A 22301-nucleotide genomic window follows, 5' to 3' on the forward strand; every position below is an offset into this window, starting at 1 on the left:
AGGCGTAACTTTGCGCGCGCCAGGCCGGCTGCCGCGCTCCATGTTCCGGTCCGGGGGCTGGTCCAGGGGCCGCGGACACGCCCCCGAAACGCCGCGTCACTCCGGTACGCCCCCCGACACGCTCCTCCATGCAAGCCCCGGGACTTACGCGCGTCCCGGGGCTTGCACGCGCCGCCGAGCCTATGCAAAATAGGCTTGGTGCGCGCAGGGGGGGGTTGGGGTAGGTTTTCGGGGGGTACGCGTGTATCCCTTTGAAAATCTACCCCTTAGTGAATAGCTACTGCCATTAGCAAGGGTAACATGGAATAGACTTAGTTTTTGGGTACTTGCCAGGTTCTTGTGGCCTGGATTGGCCACTGTTGGAAACAGGATGCTGGGCTTGATGAACCCTTGGTCTAACCCAGTATGGCATTTTCTTATGTTCTTAAAATCAGGCCCATAGTGTGAGGACATCCAAATTACTTCATTTGCACTATTAATCGCATATTCAATTTTAAATGTTACCATTTTATATGTTGTCTTGTTTTTAATGTTTCTTATTTGTTTTAATTTAGTCTTATATATATATATTTATTTTTATTGTAGCCCCTGAGGCAGCCCCAATTGTAAGGGATGAAACTCAGCCAGAGTCGGGCTTGTTTATAGTATTTCGTCTCCACTTGAATAAAGCAATTTGATTGGACATCTGGCATCTATTCTACTTTGTTCACCCTATTTGATATTGCATTTGTTGATGAGGAGGATCATTTGAGTATAATATTTGTTCTATCCATTCATGAGCTTCAATTTGGAAAAGTGTTTTGTTTTATGTATTAAACATTTACATACTGCTAGATTTTAGGACTCTTATGAGTTTATATAATTGAAAGAAATAAACATTAAAGCCAAGAGAGTGTGTGGTCACTGAGGTTAAATAAAGATTTCTGGATGAAGGTTATCTTGTCCAGGTGATTTTTGCAGCCATGGTAGATTGATTGCTTTAACCACCTCTTAGAATTGAAAACTGGTGCAGAGGTCTGTATCCTCCAAAAAGAGAATTCTGGTGTCTTTTTTGAGCTTAGAATTGGATTACAGTGAGTCAACAGATGCTATTACAAAACAAAGCATCATGTTCCAGAAAACATGTAACACATAATGTAGTAGTAGTATCATGATTTCTTCCTCTAAAGTGGTGGAAAAGATTGACCTACAAATTTCTCTTTATAAGAAACATAGGTGTATTAATTGATTCCAGCCTGTCCTTTACCCACCAACTTAAGGCTGTGATCAAATCAGGCTTTTATAAATTGCGACTACTGTGTGACCTGAAGCCTCTATTACAATTTCCTGATTTTCATTCTGTTTTTCAGACTTTCATTTTGTCCACATTGGACTACTCTAACTCAGTGTACATGGACTTGCTTGCTTTAGCATTAAGAGCTTTGCTGTTATTACAGTTCATGGCTGCTCAGTTAATCTCTGACCATAGCATGTGAGAACATATCACTCCAGTTCTGTTTAACATCTACTGGCTTCCAGTCCAATGGAGGATAAAATATAAAATTGCAATGTTAGTGCACATATTGTTCTTCCTTGAATCTCTCCTTTGGATTAACTCCATGCCCCATAAGTATAACCCCACTTGGTCATGCTGCGATCTTCGTAAAGGGGCCTCTTGGATGTCCATACTGTGAGTCAAGGCCACTTGGCTGACACAAGGGAGTGAACATGTTCTATGACTGTGCCAGTCTTTGAGAATTCCCTGCCTCAGGAGCTGCGTTTAGTGACATGCTCTAAGACCTTTAAAAGTTTACTAAACATCTTTTTATTTGGGCTGGCATTTCTATCAAGTGATGTTGCAGGTTACTGTCTGCCTTGAATTTTCTGTAAACTGTGCAATTTTTGTACATCAGTGTGTATTTTGGAATATTGATTGTATTGTGTATGCTTTTATGTACACCATATACATCCTCGGCATAAACAGCCTATAAATACTATTAATGAATAAATAAATATGGTTCCTGATTTTATCATATGCATTAGATCTCTGGGTTTCGCTATTCTGTCATTGTTCTAATAATAACAAATTGAAGACTAGGTTGAGAGAACATTGCAGAAATCTCATCTTTGAGTTAGTTTCCTCACTCTGAAGGTCATCAAATCTTCACAAGAGAGCACTGTCTGCCTCATGTCTCACTTTGAATGTCAAAGTGGCCTCTAACCCCTACACTAATACCTAAACCTCACCTCGAGTTACTAGGTAGGCCTCCTATAGAGGTATAAATATCTACTTAGGAGGAGAGCATTATGGCTAGACTCTCTCGCTCTCTCTGCCCCGACTCCTCCTCTTCCGGGGCCAATTCTGTCCCCATTTAGTGATCACACACGAAAAGGGACTTTTCGCGTGCAATCACTTTTGAAAATGACCCCCTTGGCCAAAATTCCCACCCCAATATCCTCCCCTTTTTCTTATTTGCATCACAGCAAACATTATGGTGCTTTCGCATGCGTTAATGGCATTTTCGCATGCATTAAAGGCATTTTTTGCATGCAAAAACGCCTTAATGCATGCGAAACGCCATATAGCACTTTGATAAATGAGCCCCACAGTTAGCATGTTATGTGGCAAATCACACTCCTCTGAAGTGCGTTGTATGCCAACTTAAAAAAAATTGTTGTGACATTGTCCAGCAACTAGATTGTTAATGTAAAAAAAAAAAATCTAAAGTAGGCTGGAAATAAATCATTTTTCTTCTCTTGGACTTTGGCAGTTTCCCAGACCTTTACTACTAGACAATAAAAAATGCCTGAATGAGGAAGCAAGCATGCTTGAGGTTTAATCATTGAACTAGGCTAGCACGGGAGTGAATGGAGTCAGTCTTGGGACAACGTCTTTTCCGAAGAAGCTGAATTGTTTGTGACTATCAGAACGGGACAATTATAAATAATAACCACCAAGTTCAACTGGGAACAAGAGGGAAACTTTTAGGACTTATTTAACACATTTCCTGCTAAAATTTTGTGCCATTTCTGTAACAAAAAGAAACTTTCAAGAAAATGTTTGCGGTGCAGTTAATAGCATTTTGCTTCACGAAACTGCAAGAGGATCAAATCAAGAAGGTAAGATCTATTTTGGTAGTTTGAATGTCAGCATTTTCTTCATAGTATCATAAGAGATGTGAAATTATAGTTTGCAGCAAAGGAAACTAGTTCAGAGTAAAGTTTATTCGTAAACTAAATAGACTGACTGACATGGAACTGGAAGGAAATTTTTAGGATTTAGTGTTATCAATACAATCGCAACAAATGTGATGATAAAAAACACGAGCTTGTTTCATAAAATTATTTTTCTATAAGAACAATACTTGGGAAACCCTTTTATTAATGAGGCCTTAAATTTAGCATACAAAGGGGCTATTCAATGTACTGTAATTTTGGGACATTCATTGTCAAATGTTCTAAAACATTTATCTAATATTTGTTTTGAACTTTTTTGCCACTTTGGGCGTTCATCATAATTATGATGTGGAGACCCACCCTTCTTTTTACAGACTAATGTATAATGTTAACGATTGTCTCCTTGCTTTTGGAACAGAGTTGCATGCAGTAGTTTACAGCTGACCCTCTAAGCCACATACAGCAGCATGGGGATAATCCTTCCCGGGTTATTTCAGACTTACAATCGATAAATTTAGCAACACACCTGGATATCCTTTTCCCTTGAGTGCGGGTCCTTGAGGTCCAGTCACAAGGAAGAGCAGGACAAATAGATACTCCAAACTATAACAGGGAACGTGAAACGCCTATTGAAAGTTAAAGCTCAATGCTTGATTTGTATTTCTGGAAGGATTAAGCCATTTCCCTTCATCAACATGTACAATTTTTACTTCTCCATGGTATTTAAATCAGATTTTAAGACTTGTTTCAGATGTTTTTATGTGATTTTTCTCACTGATTAGCATAAGAAGCATCCAAATAATTATTGATTTAAAAAAACGTACTAAATTAAATGTGATTAAAACAAAAATTGTAATTTTGCAAAATAGGTACTAAAGCAGTTTACTATTAACCTACAATACCAAAATGCAGATCAAGTGCTAATAATAAATATGGGATATTGTACAACTTGAATAAACTAAGAAGAATACTTTAATGTTTGGTAGGCTAATAATACATGATTATTTTTTCAGTCAATATATAATTAAGTTTTATAATTTATTGCTAGAGGATGTGGTTAAGGTAACTGGAATAGCAAGGTTTTAAAAAAAGGCTTGGCCTTGTGTGTGCACTGAAGGGTTACTGTTTTTCAGGGTAGGATGATCCAGTCCTGGTTTTACCCCATTGCATGCAGGGACTTATTCTGATTTCCCTATTGCGCTCTCTAAGAAAAGCAAGACTATAAGTACCTGCATGCAGTGGAGTAAAACCAGGATTGGATCAACCTGTCCTGAAAATCTGGAGCCAGTTGGCAGCTCTATTGCACTGCCATGCTGAATGTCCCCAGTGTGATCCCAAAGACCGGTCTGCCACTCCATGGGTTGGCTGGGGTTGGGGCTGCTGTGGGTGCAGTGTTCATAGCCCCCAGGAGGAAGAGAGCTGTGGTCATTGCATAAGAGTGACACCTAGTGGACATATTCAGTGCCCATGTTTGCAGAGGTCTGGAAGAATCCCTGATAATCTAGGACCATCGCTGCAATGACCAGACTAGGTTATGTTGGAGAGGAATTTAAAGTAAGGGAAAAATCTCCTACTGGTTGCAAATGAAGGTCACCAGATCCCAGCACTAGTTCCTATTGAGCTAGAAGTACAAAGGAACAGAGGAAACTGCTGGGCTAAAACAAAAATTTGAACAAGTTTCTCCCCTGCAATCACCATATAGAGCATACATAACCCTGCGGTTTCATATCTAAAGTGTAAAAAATAGTGTGGTGGTACTGAATCGACCTTATCAGACAAGATCATTGCTACATATTGCCATAATACAGGTTGTAGGCTTGGCAATATTTTTCTGTATGTCTTTTTCCAATTACAACTGAAGAAAATGTGACCATGTTTCACCTATTTTGCAGAAGCTGCATGGGCTTCCTGTGTTGTGCAGGATTAGATTTAAAATTCTTTGACTTTTTGTGATTTTCATACTGGTATTCCTATATATCTGTTCAGACTGTTAACTCCTTAATTGCCAGTGAGAACACGCTGATCATCTCAACAGGGTCTGTTACAAATTCCTTCTACTATGATCAGATTGGAAGGTACTCGATGCTCATCTTTTAGTGTTGGTACTATGGAATGCCTTGCCACAGGACATTTGTGCAGAGCTAAATTATATTAAGCTCAGGAAAGCCATTAAGGCTTGGCTATTTAGTAAGGCATTCAATTGCAGCTGGATTAGTGGCCCTTGGTTGAACAGTTGAGAGCCCTATGTAGGATGGACATCTGACTAGCTCAATACTCATTACTCTTATTTTATATTGCTGTCTAGTTCAGTATATTTATTTAACAGCTTTTCTTTATTTAACAGCTTTTCTATACCGACATTAAAATACACATCATGTCGGTTTACAATAAATAACAAAAATATTGTGTTTTATTAGTTTTGTTCTAGTCTATTTTATTTATTTTGTGTTTATTGTTCAATTGATTATATATGTTGCTTTGATTGTGAGCCATTTGGTTATTTATTTTACAGGCAATATATTATTTGATAAAATAATAATAATAAAGTACATTATTATTATTTCACTGCAAATATTGTATTGTATTGTTTTGATTTCAGATTTTTTTGCAAAAAAAAAAACAAAAAGAGGTGGGGGCAATAGTATGCATCCAGCTGCATCGCAGTGGTACGTTTTCACCTGCCACGGTTGCGGCTGCAGTACACATTATTGCCACCATACCTCCAATGGAATAGGTGGTGTTATTTCCAGTGCTACTGCCGGTGATAATGTCTAAAACATTATCGCCCGCAGTGGTACCAGAATCAACATTTTTCTAACCCCGCCCAAGCCCTGCCCTAACCCCTCCTCTTTCCCTCATTAAAATTATATCGTGTTTTAATGAATGACCCTGTTAGTTTGGTGATTATTTGTAAATCATTAAAACATCTCAACTTTCATGGCTTCAGGTTGACAGGTTTCTCTACCAGATGCGTCTCTCTGATGATGATTTATTGGATATCATGACTCGTTTCCAGAAAGAGATGGATAAGGGCCTGAAAAAGGACACAAACCCTACAGCTATGGTAAAAATGTTGCCAACACATGTCCGGTCAACCCCTGATGGATCAGGTGATCAATCTTCCTTTGAATTCTGGAAAATTTGTAAAGGAATTTCACTGCAAATATTGTATTGTTTTGATTTCAGATTTAGTGCACGTCAATACACTGTAATACACTTCATAAACTGGAAACTGGCATTGGCATTATGCCTAGTGAAATTACATTTAACATTAATGCCACCATTGCCAATGACACCATACCTTTTAACCCAGAGTTCCAAACATATCCTTGTGGCCTCACAGCCAGTTGGGTTTTGGGATATCCACAATAACTATGCATGAGATAAATTTGCATATATTGGGTCTATAGTATATGCAAATTTATGTCATGCATACTCGTTGTAGATAACCCGAAAAATCCAATTGACTGAGGAGTCACCTGGACAGATGTGGGTAGCCCTGTCTTAACCCTAAAGACTGTTGGTACAGATCTGCTAAAATAATTCATTTTAATCAGTATACTGAAAATGCAAAAAAGCCATTTTTAGTAAACTTATGATGAAGCATTAACAAAATGTAACGTCTAGAGCTCCCAGACATAAAAATGGATTCAACTAGCAGTGTTGCACAATGGTTAAGATACATAACTGGGAAGCCTGGTGAAAAACTGGCAGAAAGAATGGTATGGGCAAATGTACATCAAAATAAGTATGTTTGCTTGCTTACATTTATTTATTTGTTTTTCTATACCTATGTTCATCGGACAAATCACACCGGTTTACAGTGTGACAAAGGAGTCTATTAGCTTAGACTTCTTGTTTAACAAAGGAACATTGTGGCATTTAAAATTGAGCATTTTTAACATTTAAGATTTAACTTTTTTAACATTTAAGATTGTACATTTTTAACATTTGTGATTGAACATTTTTGACATTTTATCTTGAACTTTGTAACATGTTGCATTTGAACTTTATAGCCTTTTGTATCTTAGACTTTATGATATTTTGTGTTAAAGCTTAGTGGAGTCTGTGGCAGTTGGTCTGTGGAGTCATTCTGAATCAGTTTAGGGGTAAAGAGTTTGGTTGTAAGTCAGGAGTAGTGGGAAAGTTTAGGTTTTTGGGGTTGATCATGATATGTGATTATGCGGATCTGCTGTGTGTGTTGAGGGAGGGGGGTGGGAGGTGTGTGGGGGAGCGCTCGTGTTCATGTGTTGGGTGGTGGGTGGTAGTTGGATATGCTTTTTGGCAGAGCCATGTTTTTAGGTTCTTTTTGAATGATTGGGTTATGGGGTTGAGCCTGAGTTGAGGTGGTAGGCTGTTCCATAGCGCTGGACCTGCTACTGTTAGGGCTCATTCTCTTGAGGTCAGGTGGGCTGTTCTGGGTGATGGAGTAGGAATGAGTCCAGTGTTGGTGGATCGGAGTGTTCTCTGGGAGGGAAGGGCTGAGCCAGTCTAATTTTTCAGTGTATAGTGCTTTGTGTATGAGTGTTAGAAATTTGTATTGAATTCTGGGATGGTTAGCAGTGGAGGTTTTTGAGGATTGGTGATATGTGTTCGGATTTTTTAGCATTTGAGAGTGATCTTGCCGCTGCATTTTAGAGTAGTTGTACTGGTTTGAGAGCGTTGGATCGGAGGCCCAGGAGTAGTGCATTACAATAGTCGAGTTTGGAGAATAGCAGTGCTTGGAGTACTGTTCTGTAGTCATGGGTGTAGAGAAGAGGTTTGATTTTTTTTTTTTGAGGATTTGCAGTTTGAAGAAACCATCCTTGCTTATTAAGCTTATATATTTCTTCATGTTGAGTTCATTGTCAATGAGTACACCGAGATCTCTGGCTGAGGAGGATAATCTGTCGTCAAATGTAGGTGCTGAGTTGTTATCTTTAAGAGGTGATATTGTCTTGTTGTTCATGTGAAGTATTTCGGTTTTGTTGAGGTTGAGGGACATTTGCGAAAGTACATGTTTTTGAAATAGTGCATAGGCACTCACATTTACTCCTTTACCTCTTTCAACATACCCAAAAAATAATATCCACCCAGTTAAAGTAGAACAATAAGAGCAAAGTTTTAAAGCAAAATAAAAAATATTATAATCAGTTGAACTGTGGAAATATAGCTTACAAAAAAACCCACTCAGTTAAGCCCTAACCTTCCATATCAACCCCTAGATCAGATAAACATTTCATATTTCAAAAGCCATATGTGTTGTTTATATTTTATGGTTAAAGTCTTATATATTGTATTTGTTTCTTTATGTTGTTTGTCATTTTTAGTAATGTAAGCTGCTTTATTAAATTGTTTTAAAAGTAGGATATCAAAGATAAATAAACATAAAATAAACATGAGACTTGGCAGATCTAAAAATATACCCTAGAGCAGTGGTTCTCAGCCTTTTTCAGTCGGGATACACCTGACAGATGGTTCTCACTTGCATGACCCACTGAACACATGACTGTCACGGGGCTAAATGTAAACCTATACCCTGCATCCACATGAACCCCCCAACAATGAGTGCAGAGCAGAACTAGGACATTCCCCATACAACTCACTATACAAAAAAGATATTCTGGTGTCATCTCAGTAACAGCAACATAAACTCTCCCTCCTACCAGGCGCAATTTCCTTACTTATGAAAAGACAGCAATTTCCCACCAATGATTGACCTAATGAGAAAACACAATAAATAAGACTAATACAAATGCAAACATGTTAGTAAAATACCTCACCTCTGTCACATTCACAGAATCGACCTTCACCAAGTACAGAAAGACTGCAAATTATAAATATGGAGACTGAAACTAGAATGGAAACCCAAAAAAGCCACTCTGCATGCAGTGCAAGACTGGAGAAATGGAAACAGAAATATAGCACCTAACATAGTCCCAGGATCTGCAATAATGCACACAAACTAATCCGCACAAAGTTGCACTTGCATTATGGAATGCACTCACAGGGGCTACTGGTGCCATTGGTCGGCCCCTGTCACATGGTAGGAGCAATGGACAGCCGGCGTCATCTTGTGCTCCTACCATGTGACAGGGGCCTATCAATGGCACCAGTAGCCCCTGTGACATAGTAAGGGCAAAGGCTATCGACGCCATTTTGAATACCGGCAGCCGACAGCCCGAGTACAGGATATGGCTCCAGGACCCCCGCTGGACCACCAGGGACTTTTGGCACATCTTGGGTGGGGGGTCAGGAGGGTGAGGGCTAATTTGTTAGTGATACGTTGTATTTGTGGGAGTTCGCCATACATTTCGTGACCTCCACGAATACAACGAATATGGCATATACGTTGCGGATTGCCAATACATTGCAAACGAATGCACACCCCTAGCTGTCGGTCCTCTCTTTGCGGCCCAGATGCCGCCGACGCTTTTGTTCCCATCTCCTTGTGGCATGGAACTGCTGTTGGTGCACTCCTCTTCACGGCCCTGGTGTCGCCGCCACCGCTACGCTCCACCTCTTCGCGACAGGAACACCTCTGATGCTGCTGCTCTGCTCCTACCTGTCCTTGGGCCCTGCTTAGGTGTGTGCGCACGTCCCTTCTGGTTATTTAAAGGGCCAGCGGCGGGAAATGCCCCGCGGCCCCAACTGATGATGCCATCGCCTTGTCAGTCCTATAACCTCTAAACGGGCCCTGCTTCCTCTCCTCGGCGCCTTCGCATCAGATCTTCATGGTTGTCCATGTTTCTTCTGTCCGGCCAAGGTCCTCCGTGGTCTCCTCATGTTTAGATGGCTTTTCATTGGATGTTTCTGATGTTCCTGGTCTTCTTCATTAGATGCTCCTGATGTTCCTGGTCTTGTTCCTCGTTGGAGCTCCTTCATCGCCTGTCCATATTCCTGATGTTCCATGTTTCCAGTGTTCCATGTTCCTGCTCTTCCAGTCCTGGTCCTGATGTTCTAGCTTCTGGCTCTTTGACCTGCTTCCAGGTTTCCTTCTCGTCCACATTTCCTGGCGTGCAACCATCGTGGTCCATGACCAGCCCATGGGGAGCTGTGTAGGATACTTCGTGGCACAAGGCCTATCTTCGCATCTGCAGCTCAAGTCTCTGGAAGGCCCTTGCTTTTAATGCCGAGATCTGTTCCTGAATCCAAGTTCTGAATCCTTGAATCCTGAGTCTTGAATCCTTGAACCCAGTCTTCGGAGTTCCTTGTTCCTGCTTCCGTCCATACCCTAGACTCAAGCCAGAGCCTGCTCTGCTTCAGGGTAGTCCGTGACCAGCCACAGGTGGCTGTGTAGAGTGCGCCCCGGTTCAGGCCTCTCCTGAATCTTCGTCATGTTTCCAGTTCCAAGTTTTCAACTTCTCGTCTGGAGTCTGCTTCGCTTCTGGCATAGTCCGTGACCAGCCATGGGCGATTGTGTAGGGCCTGAATCCGGAATCCTCATCTGAGTCTTCAAAGTTCCTCGAGTCCTTGTCTGAGTCTTCCAAGTTCTTCAGTTCCATGTCTTGTTATGTTCCTGCCCTCAGCCTCCGTCTGGCCTCACACACTTGTCGTTTGCAAGGGGCAGGTTCGGAAGGGCTATCGAGTGGCTGGAGGGCTACTCTTGAGAACAGGATTGCGTTGCTGGGTCTCACCTGTTCATGCAGGTCCAGTGGAAGTCTGAGCTTGCCTTGTTCCAGTTCTTTGACGTTCCAGCTCCAGCCCATGGTTGGACACTCTCATGTCCCACGGTGTGTCTTGGGACTCCTCCCTGAACTGTGCCGTGGTCCAAGGGCTCACATCCCTCTAGAGAAAGTGACCGCACCCCCGCATTCACAACAGGTTATTTTTAGACGTTAAATCTCACATTAGTGTGTGATAAATTTTTGCAGCAAGTGGCAGGAGTCCCTCATGTGCATAAAAAGCTCGCTTTTGCATACTCATTTATCAAATTTGCTTACAAACATGCAACGTGAAAAAGATCGCGCATTTATCACGCTTTAGAGCCCTATCAGGATTTGATAAATGACCCTGTTAGATTGTAAGTCCTCAGGGAATAAGGAAATCCCCACAGTACCTGAATGTAATTCACTTTGAAGTACAAAAAAGAAGAATACACAAACAAAAAATTTAAACATCAGTTTCTCCCACCCTAAGGGCCTGATTTTAAAAAGCATTTGTTCGAGTAGAACTGGGTTTTACTTGAGTAAGTGGGTTTTTGAAAACTGCTAAAATATATGCCTTTGAACTGTCCATAGGATTTTCATGATTAAGTGCACTTTACTCAAGTAAATTGCTGTTAGGATGTTACATTTATGAACGTAACTCCTTTGAAAATTACCTCCTAAGTGTTTCAGTACGCACTCACTGGACACTTAGGGGTAGATTTTCCACTTTGTGCGCGCACATCCATGTGCTAATTTTCTACCATGCGCGCGCTGGCGCGCATGGTACAAAATCCATGGGCCAGGCGCACATGTGCGCGTGGATTTTATAATCCGTGCGTATATATGTGGGCGGCGCACACAAAGGGGGGGGGGGGCTTTAATCATTTCCGCATGGCGACGCATTGCAGCTTTCCCCAGTTCCCTCCCAGTCAGCTCCAATTAAGAAGTGGACTGGGAGGGAACTTCCCTACCCCCCTGCCCATACTCCTTCCCTCTTCCCCTCTCCTCTCCTCTCCTCTCCTCCCCACCCCCAAACCCTACCTTTTTTTTGGTATTTTTCATTGTTTTGCAACTTACTTCAGCTCCTGAGCTGAAGTAAGTTGTGCGCGCCGGCCAGCTGCTGGCGTGCGAGTCTCCGGGACAGCGAGCAATGGCGCTGTCCCAGTCGTTCCCCCGCCCTGCTCCACCCAGAACATGCCCCCCAGCCTGCCTCTTCGAAGAAGCCCGGCACTTGTACGCATACCGGGCTTTACGCGTGTGGCCAGGCCCCTTAGAAAATTGGCTCAGGGTGTGCAAGGCCCAGCCATGTGCATAAAGCCTGGATTTTACATGTGCAGGGTGTTTAAAATCTGGGCTTTAGCAATTCTCTCTGTTCTCCATAAAAACTTTATAATCCTTCAGAAGTTTTTTCTGCCCCATCTAAGCAAAAGCCTAGGTCTCACCTTTCTGTTACTTCCTTATTCCATTTTTTCTCCACTGACTGTAGGATTTCCAGACTGTCCAGGACTCAGGTTTGTTCTCCTGGTTGCTTGCCCATTCAGGAAAAACACCTACTGTATCTCAGACCTTTCCTCTTAAGAGAGAAAGGCCTGCAAGGTCCTCACCAGAAAGAGGCCACCCCAGGCAAGCTCAGAACTTGGCTGGGTTCTCTACAATTCCTGCCAAATTATCATGCCAGCATTTTATACTGGATGACCACTCCCACTACAGGATTTCTCTCTCTCTCTCATTCTTAAGAGACATTCCTCTCTAAACCATTAACCAATCTTCCCACCCTGAACACAGGACGATTGCATCCTGCACGTTTACCAGAAGGAAGGCCATCTAGTAGCCATTGAGGAAACATCTCCTACCCATCATTAACAGTAATTGACAGCTTTTGCTATCCTACAGTATCTTCACCCCACCCCCCCATCAATTTTCATAATTTAGATTAGCACCCGAGTGAAGGCCAAATACTTCCCCACCCAAAATTCTTTCTAGGGGTTTCTTAGTGACTTGAAAGGGCTCCTTTCTTGAGAAGCCCATCACATACATGAGCTTTTCAGTCCATATAGGTCTTTTCTTCTGAAATTCACTCTGTATTAAATCTTTCATTTATAAGAAGTGCATCAATGAGAAATACAAATCCCTTAATAAGCAGCAGTTACCTAGAGACTTCCAGAACTGACTAAGTACCTGAGTGTGTGAAAGGTTAACATTTTGCTGCTGTGAGTACTATGTTTAGATGCTGGTAATTTGTACTTGTACTTTATATTCTGCTGGAAGTTATGCATGTAAAGAAGCACAAGCCATTTCCAGATCTGTGTACTTTACCTTAGAAGAAATACACAGTGATGCTTAGTTGTCCTAACACAAGACAAGGGAACCCCCTACAGTTCAGTAATGAAAATACAATTTGAACCAAATATCTGGAATAAATGAATCTGGAATAATTTTATTGCACAGGATAACTATAGAAAATCAAGCAGGCAGAATGTGAAGCAAATTGCATTTACTGCTTAATCTTAGATATTCTATATACTATAAATTCATAAAAATATTAGCAGTAAATAGTAATTCAGCTCTACTCCATGCCTTTGTGCTATTGGTAATATATAAAACTTCCTATGTATGTATTTTGTGATTTTATTTTGTCCTAAAAGAGGCAGTACTATCAGTACTTGAGATTCAAGGTGCTGGAATGATTAACATCATCTATAAAAAAATATGATGGCAATTCAAATTAAAGCAGAATAATATAATTATTAAAAAGTAAAACACACCAACAACGTACTTTTTTATTGTGGAAAATGTTCAATCTGCATAATAAAAATGCATAGTATGCTTCTCTTGCTTTCAAATTTTAAATTAAGTAAATATTCTAGGCATGTTTAGCTGGCCAGCTTGTTTGTTCCAGCATTAGTATGATGTCTTGTTATGCAGGAGATATGAGTTTATATCTCAAGACCAACTTCTGCTCCTAGGATCAGCCAGGCATGGATGTGCATGAAGACCCGGGGAGAATAATCAGCTGTAAATAAGCCCTGCAGTAGATTTGGATTGGTGTCCTTGGTCATAATAGGCTACTCATCTTCATAGCAGTGAAAGTTAAAGAGCTAATGGGCCGATAAAGAAAAAAGTGTGGGAGAGCCGGCGAGCGACCGCTCTCCTGACGCACCCACAGGCTACTCTCCTGTGCGCGTGATTCAGGGGGGAAGAAGATGCAATTGAGGGCCCACGGTAAAAAGAGGCACTAGGGACACTAACTGGTCCCTAGCGCCTCCTTTTTGACAGGAGCGGCGGCTGTCAGCGGGTTTGACAGCCGACGCTCAATTTTTCCGGCGTCGGTTCTCAAGCCCACTGACAGCCACAGGTTTGGAAAATGGACGCCGGCATAATTGAGCGTCCATCTTCCGACCTGCGGGCCACGGGCACATTTTAAAAAATTTTGTTTTTTAATTTTTAATTCTTTTTTATTTTTGGGGCCTCCGACTTAATATCGCTATGATATTTAAGTCGGAGGGTGTACAGAAAAGCAATTTTTTTCTGCTTTTCTGTACACTTCCCCGGTGCTGGCCGAAATTAGCGCCTGCCTTGGGGCAGGCGTTAATTTCTGAAAGTAAAATGTGCGGCTTCGCTGCACATTTTGCTTTCTGTATTGCGCGGGAATGACTAATAGGCCCATCGACATGCATTTGCATGTTGCGGGCGCTATTAGTTTCAGGGGGGTAGGCCGCACATTTTCGACACGCTATTACCCCTTACTGTATAAGGGGTAAAGCTAGCGCGTCGAAAACACATGTCCAAACCCGGGCTAACAGCATGTACTGTATCGGCCTGAAGGTTGGCTGTGAAGACCTCAAACGAAAACTATCACAGGTTAGCTATTAGAGGTAGCCAGACTATTCTCCTCCTAGTGCATTTATAGAATCAAATAGACTAGTGGCAGGTGATTAAACTGACTGGGAGTGAGATGTACTGCCCAATTAGGAATGCTTTAGAGAAAGATTGTAGCAGGAGTCCTTGTATGGTGATTGAAAAAGGAAAGAAAATGAATGTTGCATATACATATAAATAAATGTCTTCTTCACAGAAAAAGGAGATTTCCTTGCCCTGGATCTGGGTGGTTCTAAATTCCGAGTCCTAAATGTGAGAGTGTCTGAAAATGGGAAGCAGAGTGTTCAGATGGAAAGTCAGATCTACCCTGCCCCCAAAGAGATAACACACGGCAATGGGGAAGAAGTAAGTACAAGCTACTCACTTCTCGCTTTCAGAATTCCATGCTGAGTATATTTATTAAAGAACTTCTGTTGCTAACTATACAACCATATATAACAACCATTTGAATACAGTTAGCTATAACCAAGATTTGTTGTCTTGTCCAGTATTTCTAACAATCAACCATGCTGTAACTCACCTTCTTTCTATTGAGGCCGATGCAATATCATGCCCGAAAAAACGTGCGTCCAACCTGGTCATCCATTTTTTTCAACGCGCGCACATCCACCTCGCCTGGGCACCCGATGCAATACTCAAATGAGTTGCCATGCTAAAACGCATGCACTAGGGATAAATGCGCATAGAGAAAGTGCTAGCACCGTGAGTGTTGAATACCGCGGGGCTGGCATGCAGGAGGAGCCGCAGAATGCCTGCTCTCCCCAATGAAAGAGATACATCTCCATGCAGCACCATCAGCGGAGGAAGACTAAAAGGCCCCGTGGACCCTGCCTGCCTGGGGAAAAGGCACAAGATGAGTTTTCTTGGGTCCCATGTGTGAGATGGACATAGTTCTGAATGATTCAGAAACAAGAAAAATGCCAAAAATCAAAACTGAAGATGGGAAGTAGAAAAAAATCTTTTTATTTTATAATGGAGAATCAGTTCCAGGAATGGTTGCAAGTAAAGATCAAATAAATGCGTGTGTGTGTGTGTGTGTGTGTGTGTGTGTGTGTGTGTGTGTGTGAATAGAAGCTTGCCTGGGCTGGGTGGGGGTGTATGAAAGCCTGACTGGGATTGGGTGGGTTGGTGTGTGTGCATGCATGCATGGGAGCCTTCCTGGGATGGGTGGGCCATGTGTATGAGAATGGAAAATTGCCTGAGATGAGTGAGTGTGTGTGAATGTGAGTCTGCCTGGGATTTGGGTGGGTGTATGGAATGGAAATCTACATGGAATTTGAGTGGGTGTGTGTGCACCGTGGCTGTGTGGGGTACATTTTATATTATGTCATAGAACACACAGAAACAAATATTGCAAAACAAAACAAAACTTAGTTTAGTAAATGTTGTAAATATATGGATAATAAATCAGCAAAGTAATATCAACATTGAATACAATTTCACAGTAAGCTGTACATAAATCAATGCAGGTAAATAGGAGACAGCAGAAATAAAGATAGAACATTAATAAAGAATAATAAAGAACACCTGAAAACCTCCCTTATACATCCTCCTCATATATATTTATAAGCCAGTGTTCATAAGAAATCTGGAGGTCTCGGATCCGGGGATTCTGAAGAAGACACCTCTGGTCTGTTCAGCTCATTCAACTAAAATAAGCAAATGCTATGCCTTATATATATCTCTCTCTCTCTCTCTCTGCAAGTTAGGTGGTTCAATTTGCACTTTTACCCAGGAAGTCCTTTGATATCCCATTTGGTAAAGGACATCAATTGTTTAACTTATTATCAGCTCATTGGTATGGGTGCTAGTCTTTAGAATTTGATCTTCCCAGGTGATAAGAAATACAAAATGTCATGGCCTTTGATGTTACCAGGGACATCAAATGTTCCTTGGGGCCATCCCTACTCTTTATCAGCACATTGGTGCCAGAATGTCACAGGAATTTGGAAACAAATGGTAATAGTGTCATGCCTATGTACCATCCCTGCACTCAAATCATATGCAATATATTGATTCATACTCATCAGTCATTGGAGTCTGTTCTGATCCATAGCTGTTACAAAGTCTTCCGGAGATCTAATTAGCTTGCCTAAAATTATCCTTACACAGTGTGAGTGTGAATGGGAGCTTGCCTGAGGTGCGCGGGTGTGTGTGTGTGTGTGAGAAAGAGAATAGAGCTGCAGGTAGATCGCAACCTGCCAGCAGGCAAATGAGGAGGAAGACCCAGGGCTGCTGGCAGATCCCAATCAAAGAAGAGCTGGAGATACCTGGGTGTGTGTGAGAGAAAGAAGCACGTGTGTGTGAGCTTGTGTGTATATATACAGTATATAAGAAAGAGAGGAGAAAGTATGTGCACCCCACTCCCACTAATCCACGACAATCTCAGGATGACTAGAAATCAAAAGTGCCTAGGTATGGAGAGTGTGAATTTTTTAAACCCTTTTCAGTTTTATTTTTTTGAGTGTTGTTTGAGGTGTCTGCTGTTTTGGAACATTAAAAAAATGTCTGAGTTTTTAATTTTTTTTCTTCGCACGCCCGCGAACCCGACGGCCACCCTCCGCCTCCACCCCCGATCAGCGACCGTAGGAGCTGGGAGAAAGGGCTGCGCAGCCGGCGCCGGGACCCATCGGGGTAAGGCCCTAAATTTCTCGCCCTACACAGACGGCTCACCCCCCGGCCACGAGGCCTCGCTGACTTACCCTCGACAGCATAAGCTGGCTTCCTTCCCACACGATGTCCTCCGGAGCCCAGAGTCGCGCCACTGACGTCACTCTGACCACGACGAGGAGGGGATTTAAATCCCTGCTTGCTTTCTGGGTGCTGTGTGCTTGGTGTTGTGCGCCGAAGGCGCGCGACAAAAGAGCCTGCCCCTTTGTGCGCCCCTTCGTGCAGCCCCGAAGCGCAGCCCGGCAGCTAAACTAAGATCTACTCACCTCTACCTGTGGCTTTCAAGTCTCATCTCATATGCCCATAGCCGCAGGTTGTGGGATCATCCACTTCCAGTTCAACTACATCGTCTCATGACCTCAACTTCTACCATCTAACTCCGGGCCTATCCCACTAACCATCTACACATCTCGCACAGATATTGACACTGATGTCATCTTGCACTCCTCCAGATCTCATCCAGATCTCTTCATAAACTCATTCACCCGCACCCTATCTTCAGCCATCCTGCACCCTGACGTCACCCAGAAATCACCCTCGACTGAATCCAGATACCATACAGACCTCATCCAGCACTCATCCTGACTTCATCCAGCTACCAGATTCCTTACAAACCCCAGCCAGAACTCATCCAGAACTCATTCAGCACTCATCCAGCTCTCACCCATCCCGAAGTCAGCCATCACGCATCTTGATCTCATCCTGCAACCATCCCGTCATCATTCAGCTCCCACTCAGACCTCAACTAGCACGCAACCTGACCTCATCCAGCAATCGCCCAGACGTCACCCAACTCCCATCCAAATCTCACCAGAATCTCACCCAACTATCTTCCTGATCATCTACCTCGAACCAACCTCAACCAAAAAACCAGCTCTCATCTGAAGCCCTACCAGCAATTATCCAATCCCCCCGTACGGCAAGATACAGTACCCCACAAGACCCTCTCCCAGAGTCACTCAACTCTTGGTCATCAACAATCCCCCAAGACACATCATACTTAACACAACATCACTTAGCCCTCGACACCAAAACCAGAGGGCATTCTGAACTCCATAATACCAATCAACTCAATCATGACTTCCCCCCCCCCAAAGTGACTAATCAGATGAGATACAGGCACCTGATCAACATCCCAATTAAGAAACACATCAAAAACTTAATCTACCTCACCTTCTTTCTAATAAACGCTCAATCCTTAACCAAGAAATTCATGCTAATATTTGATTTAATCCAAGAAAAAAATCCTGACTTCATCGCCATAACCGAAACCTGGTTTAAAAATACTGATCAAGTACTAATGAACCAGCTAACCAATAATGACTACGACTTATTCTCAATCCCGCGCAAATCTCGCAGAGGAGGAGGACTACTTCTTATAATAAAAAAGAATCTCGCCATGAAATTGATCCCTCACAACCTCCCGAAGAAGTACGAAGTTGCTCTCTTTGACTCAGAATGCCTACAAATATGCCTAGTCTACTGCCCTCCCAAGCTTCTAGATAGTGAAATCTCCCCACTCTTAGAATACTTAACAACTAACATCAGCACAAAAAAGCCTACTATAATACTTGGAGATTTCAACCTCCACATAGACACCACCCCCAGATCACAAAGCTGCCAAACGTTGCTAGACATGCTATCCAGCTTTAACCTGAACCAACAAGTGAACATCCCCACTCATAAAACGAGTCACACGTTAGACCTGATCTTCACCAATCATCATTTCTCAGACACACACATCTCATCCAAACCAATCCCATGGTCAGATCACTTCATCGTACAATGCAGGACACAAGTGCATACCAACAACATGATAAATGCAAACGATCTACTGTCATTCAAATCCGACCTCCCTTCCAACCCAACCTACTACAACAAGAGCTCGGAAAACAACTAGCCAACTTAGACCTCTCCAACATCAACAACGCTATACAATCCTGGCTCCACCTCACCAAACAAACTGCAAACAACATAAACCCTATAAAAACGAAACAGATAAAAAAAACCAGAGGTAAAAACAACCCATAGTTTAACTCTCAACTTAGATCAATGAAAACCAGCTTCAGAAAAATGGAAAAGGAATGGAGAAAATCCAAATACCCATTAACCCTACAAAGATACCGCACGCAACTTGCCACATATAAAAAAACGATTATGATCACCAAACATGACTACTATAGTCAAAAGATAAAAAAACTCCTCAAATAACTCAAACTCCCTGTTCAACATCGTAAGAAACCTTATGGAAGAGAACAACAACAACGCCCCCACAACCAAAACAAATAATCTAAGCCAAGACCTTGCCCTGTTCTTCAAGAACAAAATAAGTAAAATAACCAGCACCTTCAACAATCCCTCAACCACAGAGGAACAACTTGACAAAACAACCATAACACCCTGGTTGAACTTCGATCCAATATCCAACACCAAAGCTGAAAATATGATTAAAAAAAATCAACCCAGCGCATCACGAACTAGACATAATCCCAATATGAGATCTGAAAGGAATGGCGCACATCATTGCCCCAAACATAGCAGCTATTATCAACAAATCACTCGAAGAAGGCGAGCTTCCAACTGAACTAAAAACTGCAACAATCACACCAATATTAAAAAAAGAAGAACCTAGATCCTGCAGATTTGAATAACTACCGTCCTATCTCAAACCTCCCTTTACTAGCAAAGATAACAGAGAAAGCGGCACTGATATAGCTTAATGAACACCTAGAGAACAACAATATTCTACATACCTCACAACATGGATTCAGGAAAAACTGAAGTACTGAAACTCTGCTCATCAATTTATCAAATAAAATAATAAGGGGCTTCGACAACAAACTAAGACACCTACTAATTCTACTCGATCTCTCTACGGCATTTGACACTGTAGACCACAAAAGCCTGATATCAAGACTTGCAAGCATTGGTCTTTCCGGCAAAACTCTCAGCTGGTTCATATTAGGGATGTGAATCATTTTAGGACGATTAAAATTATCGTCCGATAATTTTAATATCGTCTTAAACCGTTATGGAACACAATACAATACAGATTCTAACGATTTATCGTTATAAATCGTTAGAATCGTGAGCCGGCACACTAAAACCCCCTAAAACCCACCCCCGACCCTTTAAATTAAATCCCCCACCCTCCCGAACCCCCCCCCCAAATAACTTAAATAACCTGCGGGTCCAGCGGCGGTCCGGAACGGCAGCGGTCCGGAACGGGCTCCTGCTCTGAATCTTGTCGTCTTCAGCCGGCGCCATTTTCCAAAATGGCGCCGAAAAATGGCGGCGGCCATAGACGAAAAGATTGGACGGCAGGAGGTCCTTCCGGACCCCCGCTGGACTTTTGGCAAGTCTCGTGGGGGTCAGGAGGCCCCCCACAAGCTGGCCAAAAGTTCCTGGAGGTCCAGCGGGGGTCAGGGAGCGATTTCCCGCCGCGAATCGTTTTCGTACGGAAAATGGCGCCGGCAGGAGATCAACTGCAGGAGGTCGTTCAGCGAGGGTTCCGGTGCCTCGCTGAACGACCTCCTGCAGTCGATCTCCTGCCGGCGCCATTTTCCGTACGAAAACGATTCACGGCGGGAAATCGCTCCCTGACCCCCGCTGGACCTCCAGGAACTTTTGGCCAGCTTGTGGGGGGCCTCCTGACCCCCACGAGACTTGCCAAAAGTCCAGCGGGGGTCCGGAAGGACCTCCTGCCGTCCAATCTTTTTCGTCTATGGCCGCCGCCATTTTTCGGCGCCATTTTGGAAAATGGCGCCGGCTGAAGACGACAAGATTCAGAGCAGGAGCCCGTTCCGGACCGCTGCCGTTCCGGACCGCCGCTGGACCCGCAGGTTATTTAAGTTATTTGGGTGGGGGATTTAATTTAAAGGGTCGGGGGTGGGTTTTAGGGGGTTTTAATGTGCCGGTTTTTCGATTTTTCGATTTTTAACGATTTTTAACGATTTTTCACGATATTTTACCCCCCCAAACGGCAACAATACGATTCCCTCCCCCTCCCAGCCGAAATCGATCGTTAAGACGATCGAGGACACGATTCACATCCCTAGTTCATATCATTCCTAAAAGACAGATTCTTCAAGGTCACCATTAACAACAAATCATCAAATCCCCTCCCACTCGAAACTGGGGTACCACAAGGGTCCGCCCTCTCGGCCACCCTCTTTAATATATACCTATTCCCACTCTGTCACCTCATCTCAAGTCTTGGCATAACATATTATATGTATGCCGATGACATCCAACTCCTCATGCCAGTAACCACCACTATCGAAGAGGCACTGAGCACTACAGCCAACCACCTAATCTCAATCAGAAACATGCTGAACCAACTAAAGTTATGCCTCAACATGAATAAAACTGAATGCATCCTCATAGGAAGAAACAACTCAGGTCATACAACCCCCATACACTCCCTACAAATCGATAACATCAGCATCCAACTGAAAAACACTGCAAAGGACCTCGGTATCTGGATCGACAATGAACTTAACTTAAAAAAGAACATAGCAACTAAAACCAAAGAAGGCTTTCATAAACTTCACATTCTGAAACACCTAAAACAGCTTCTTCACCAACAAGAATTCCGAACCATGCTGCAATCTCTTATTTTCAACAGCCTCGATTATTGCAACTCACTCCTGATTGGCCTTCCAAAATCTACCCTAAAACCACTTCAACTATTACAAAACACTGCAGCCAGAATTCTAACCGGCAAGAAGAAATCAGAACACATCACCCCTGTTCTGAGAAGTCTTCACTGGCTTCTGATCGAGCAAAGAATTGAATTCAAAACTTTAACAATAGTTCACAATGCAATTCACAAAGAAAACAACTCCGCCCTCAATAACATGATTCAGAAACACAAATCTCAATGTACGACCAGAACCACCTGCAAACTACACTTAGACATACCCTCTCTTCCTTCAGCAAAGCTTACTAGGAACAGAGCCTTCTCCA

The 22301-nt window shown here is 42.7% G+C and overlaps 1 protein-coding gene across 1 annotated transcript in view; it reads left to right on the forward strand.

Moving 5' to 3' along the window:
- The first annotated feature begins 2848 nt into the window (after positions 1-2848).
- Positions 2849-22301, forward strand: part of LOC115095650 (putative hexokinase HKDC1) — an 89281-nt gene continuing 69828 nt past the window's right edge. The window contains exons 1-3 of the mRNA XM_029609660.1: positions 2849-3099; positions 6104-6266; positions 14860-15008. Of these exons, the coding sequence (XP_029465520.1) occupies positions 3037-3099; positions 6104-6266; positions 14860-15008 (375 nt within the window). The 5' untranslated portion in view covers positions 2849-3036. The remainder of the gene's footprint in view (positions 3100-6103; positions 6267-14859; positions 15009-22301) is intronic.

This window comes from Rhinatrema bivittatum, chromosome 7 (genome assembly GCF_901001135.1).
Source record: "Rhinatrema bivittatum chromosome 7, aRhiBiv1.1, whole genome shotgun sequence".
NCBI classification, from domain to species: domain Eukaryota; kingdom Metazoa; phylum Chordata; class Amphibia; order Gymnophiona; family Rhinatrematidae; genus Rhinatrema; species Rhinatrema bivittatum.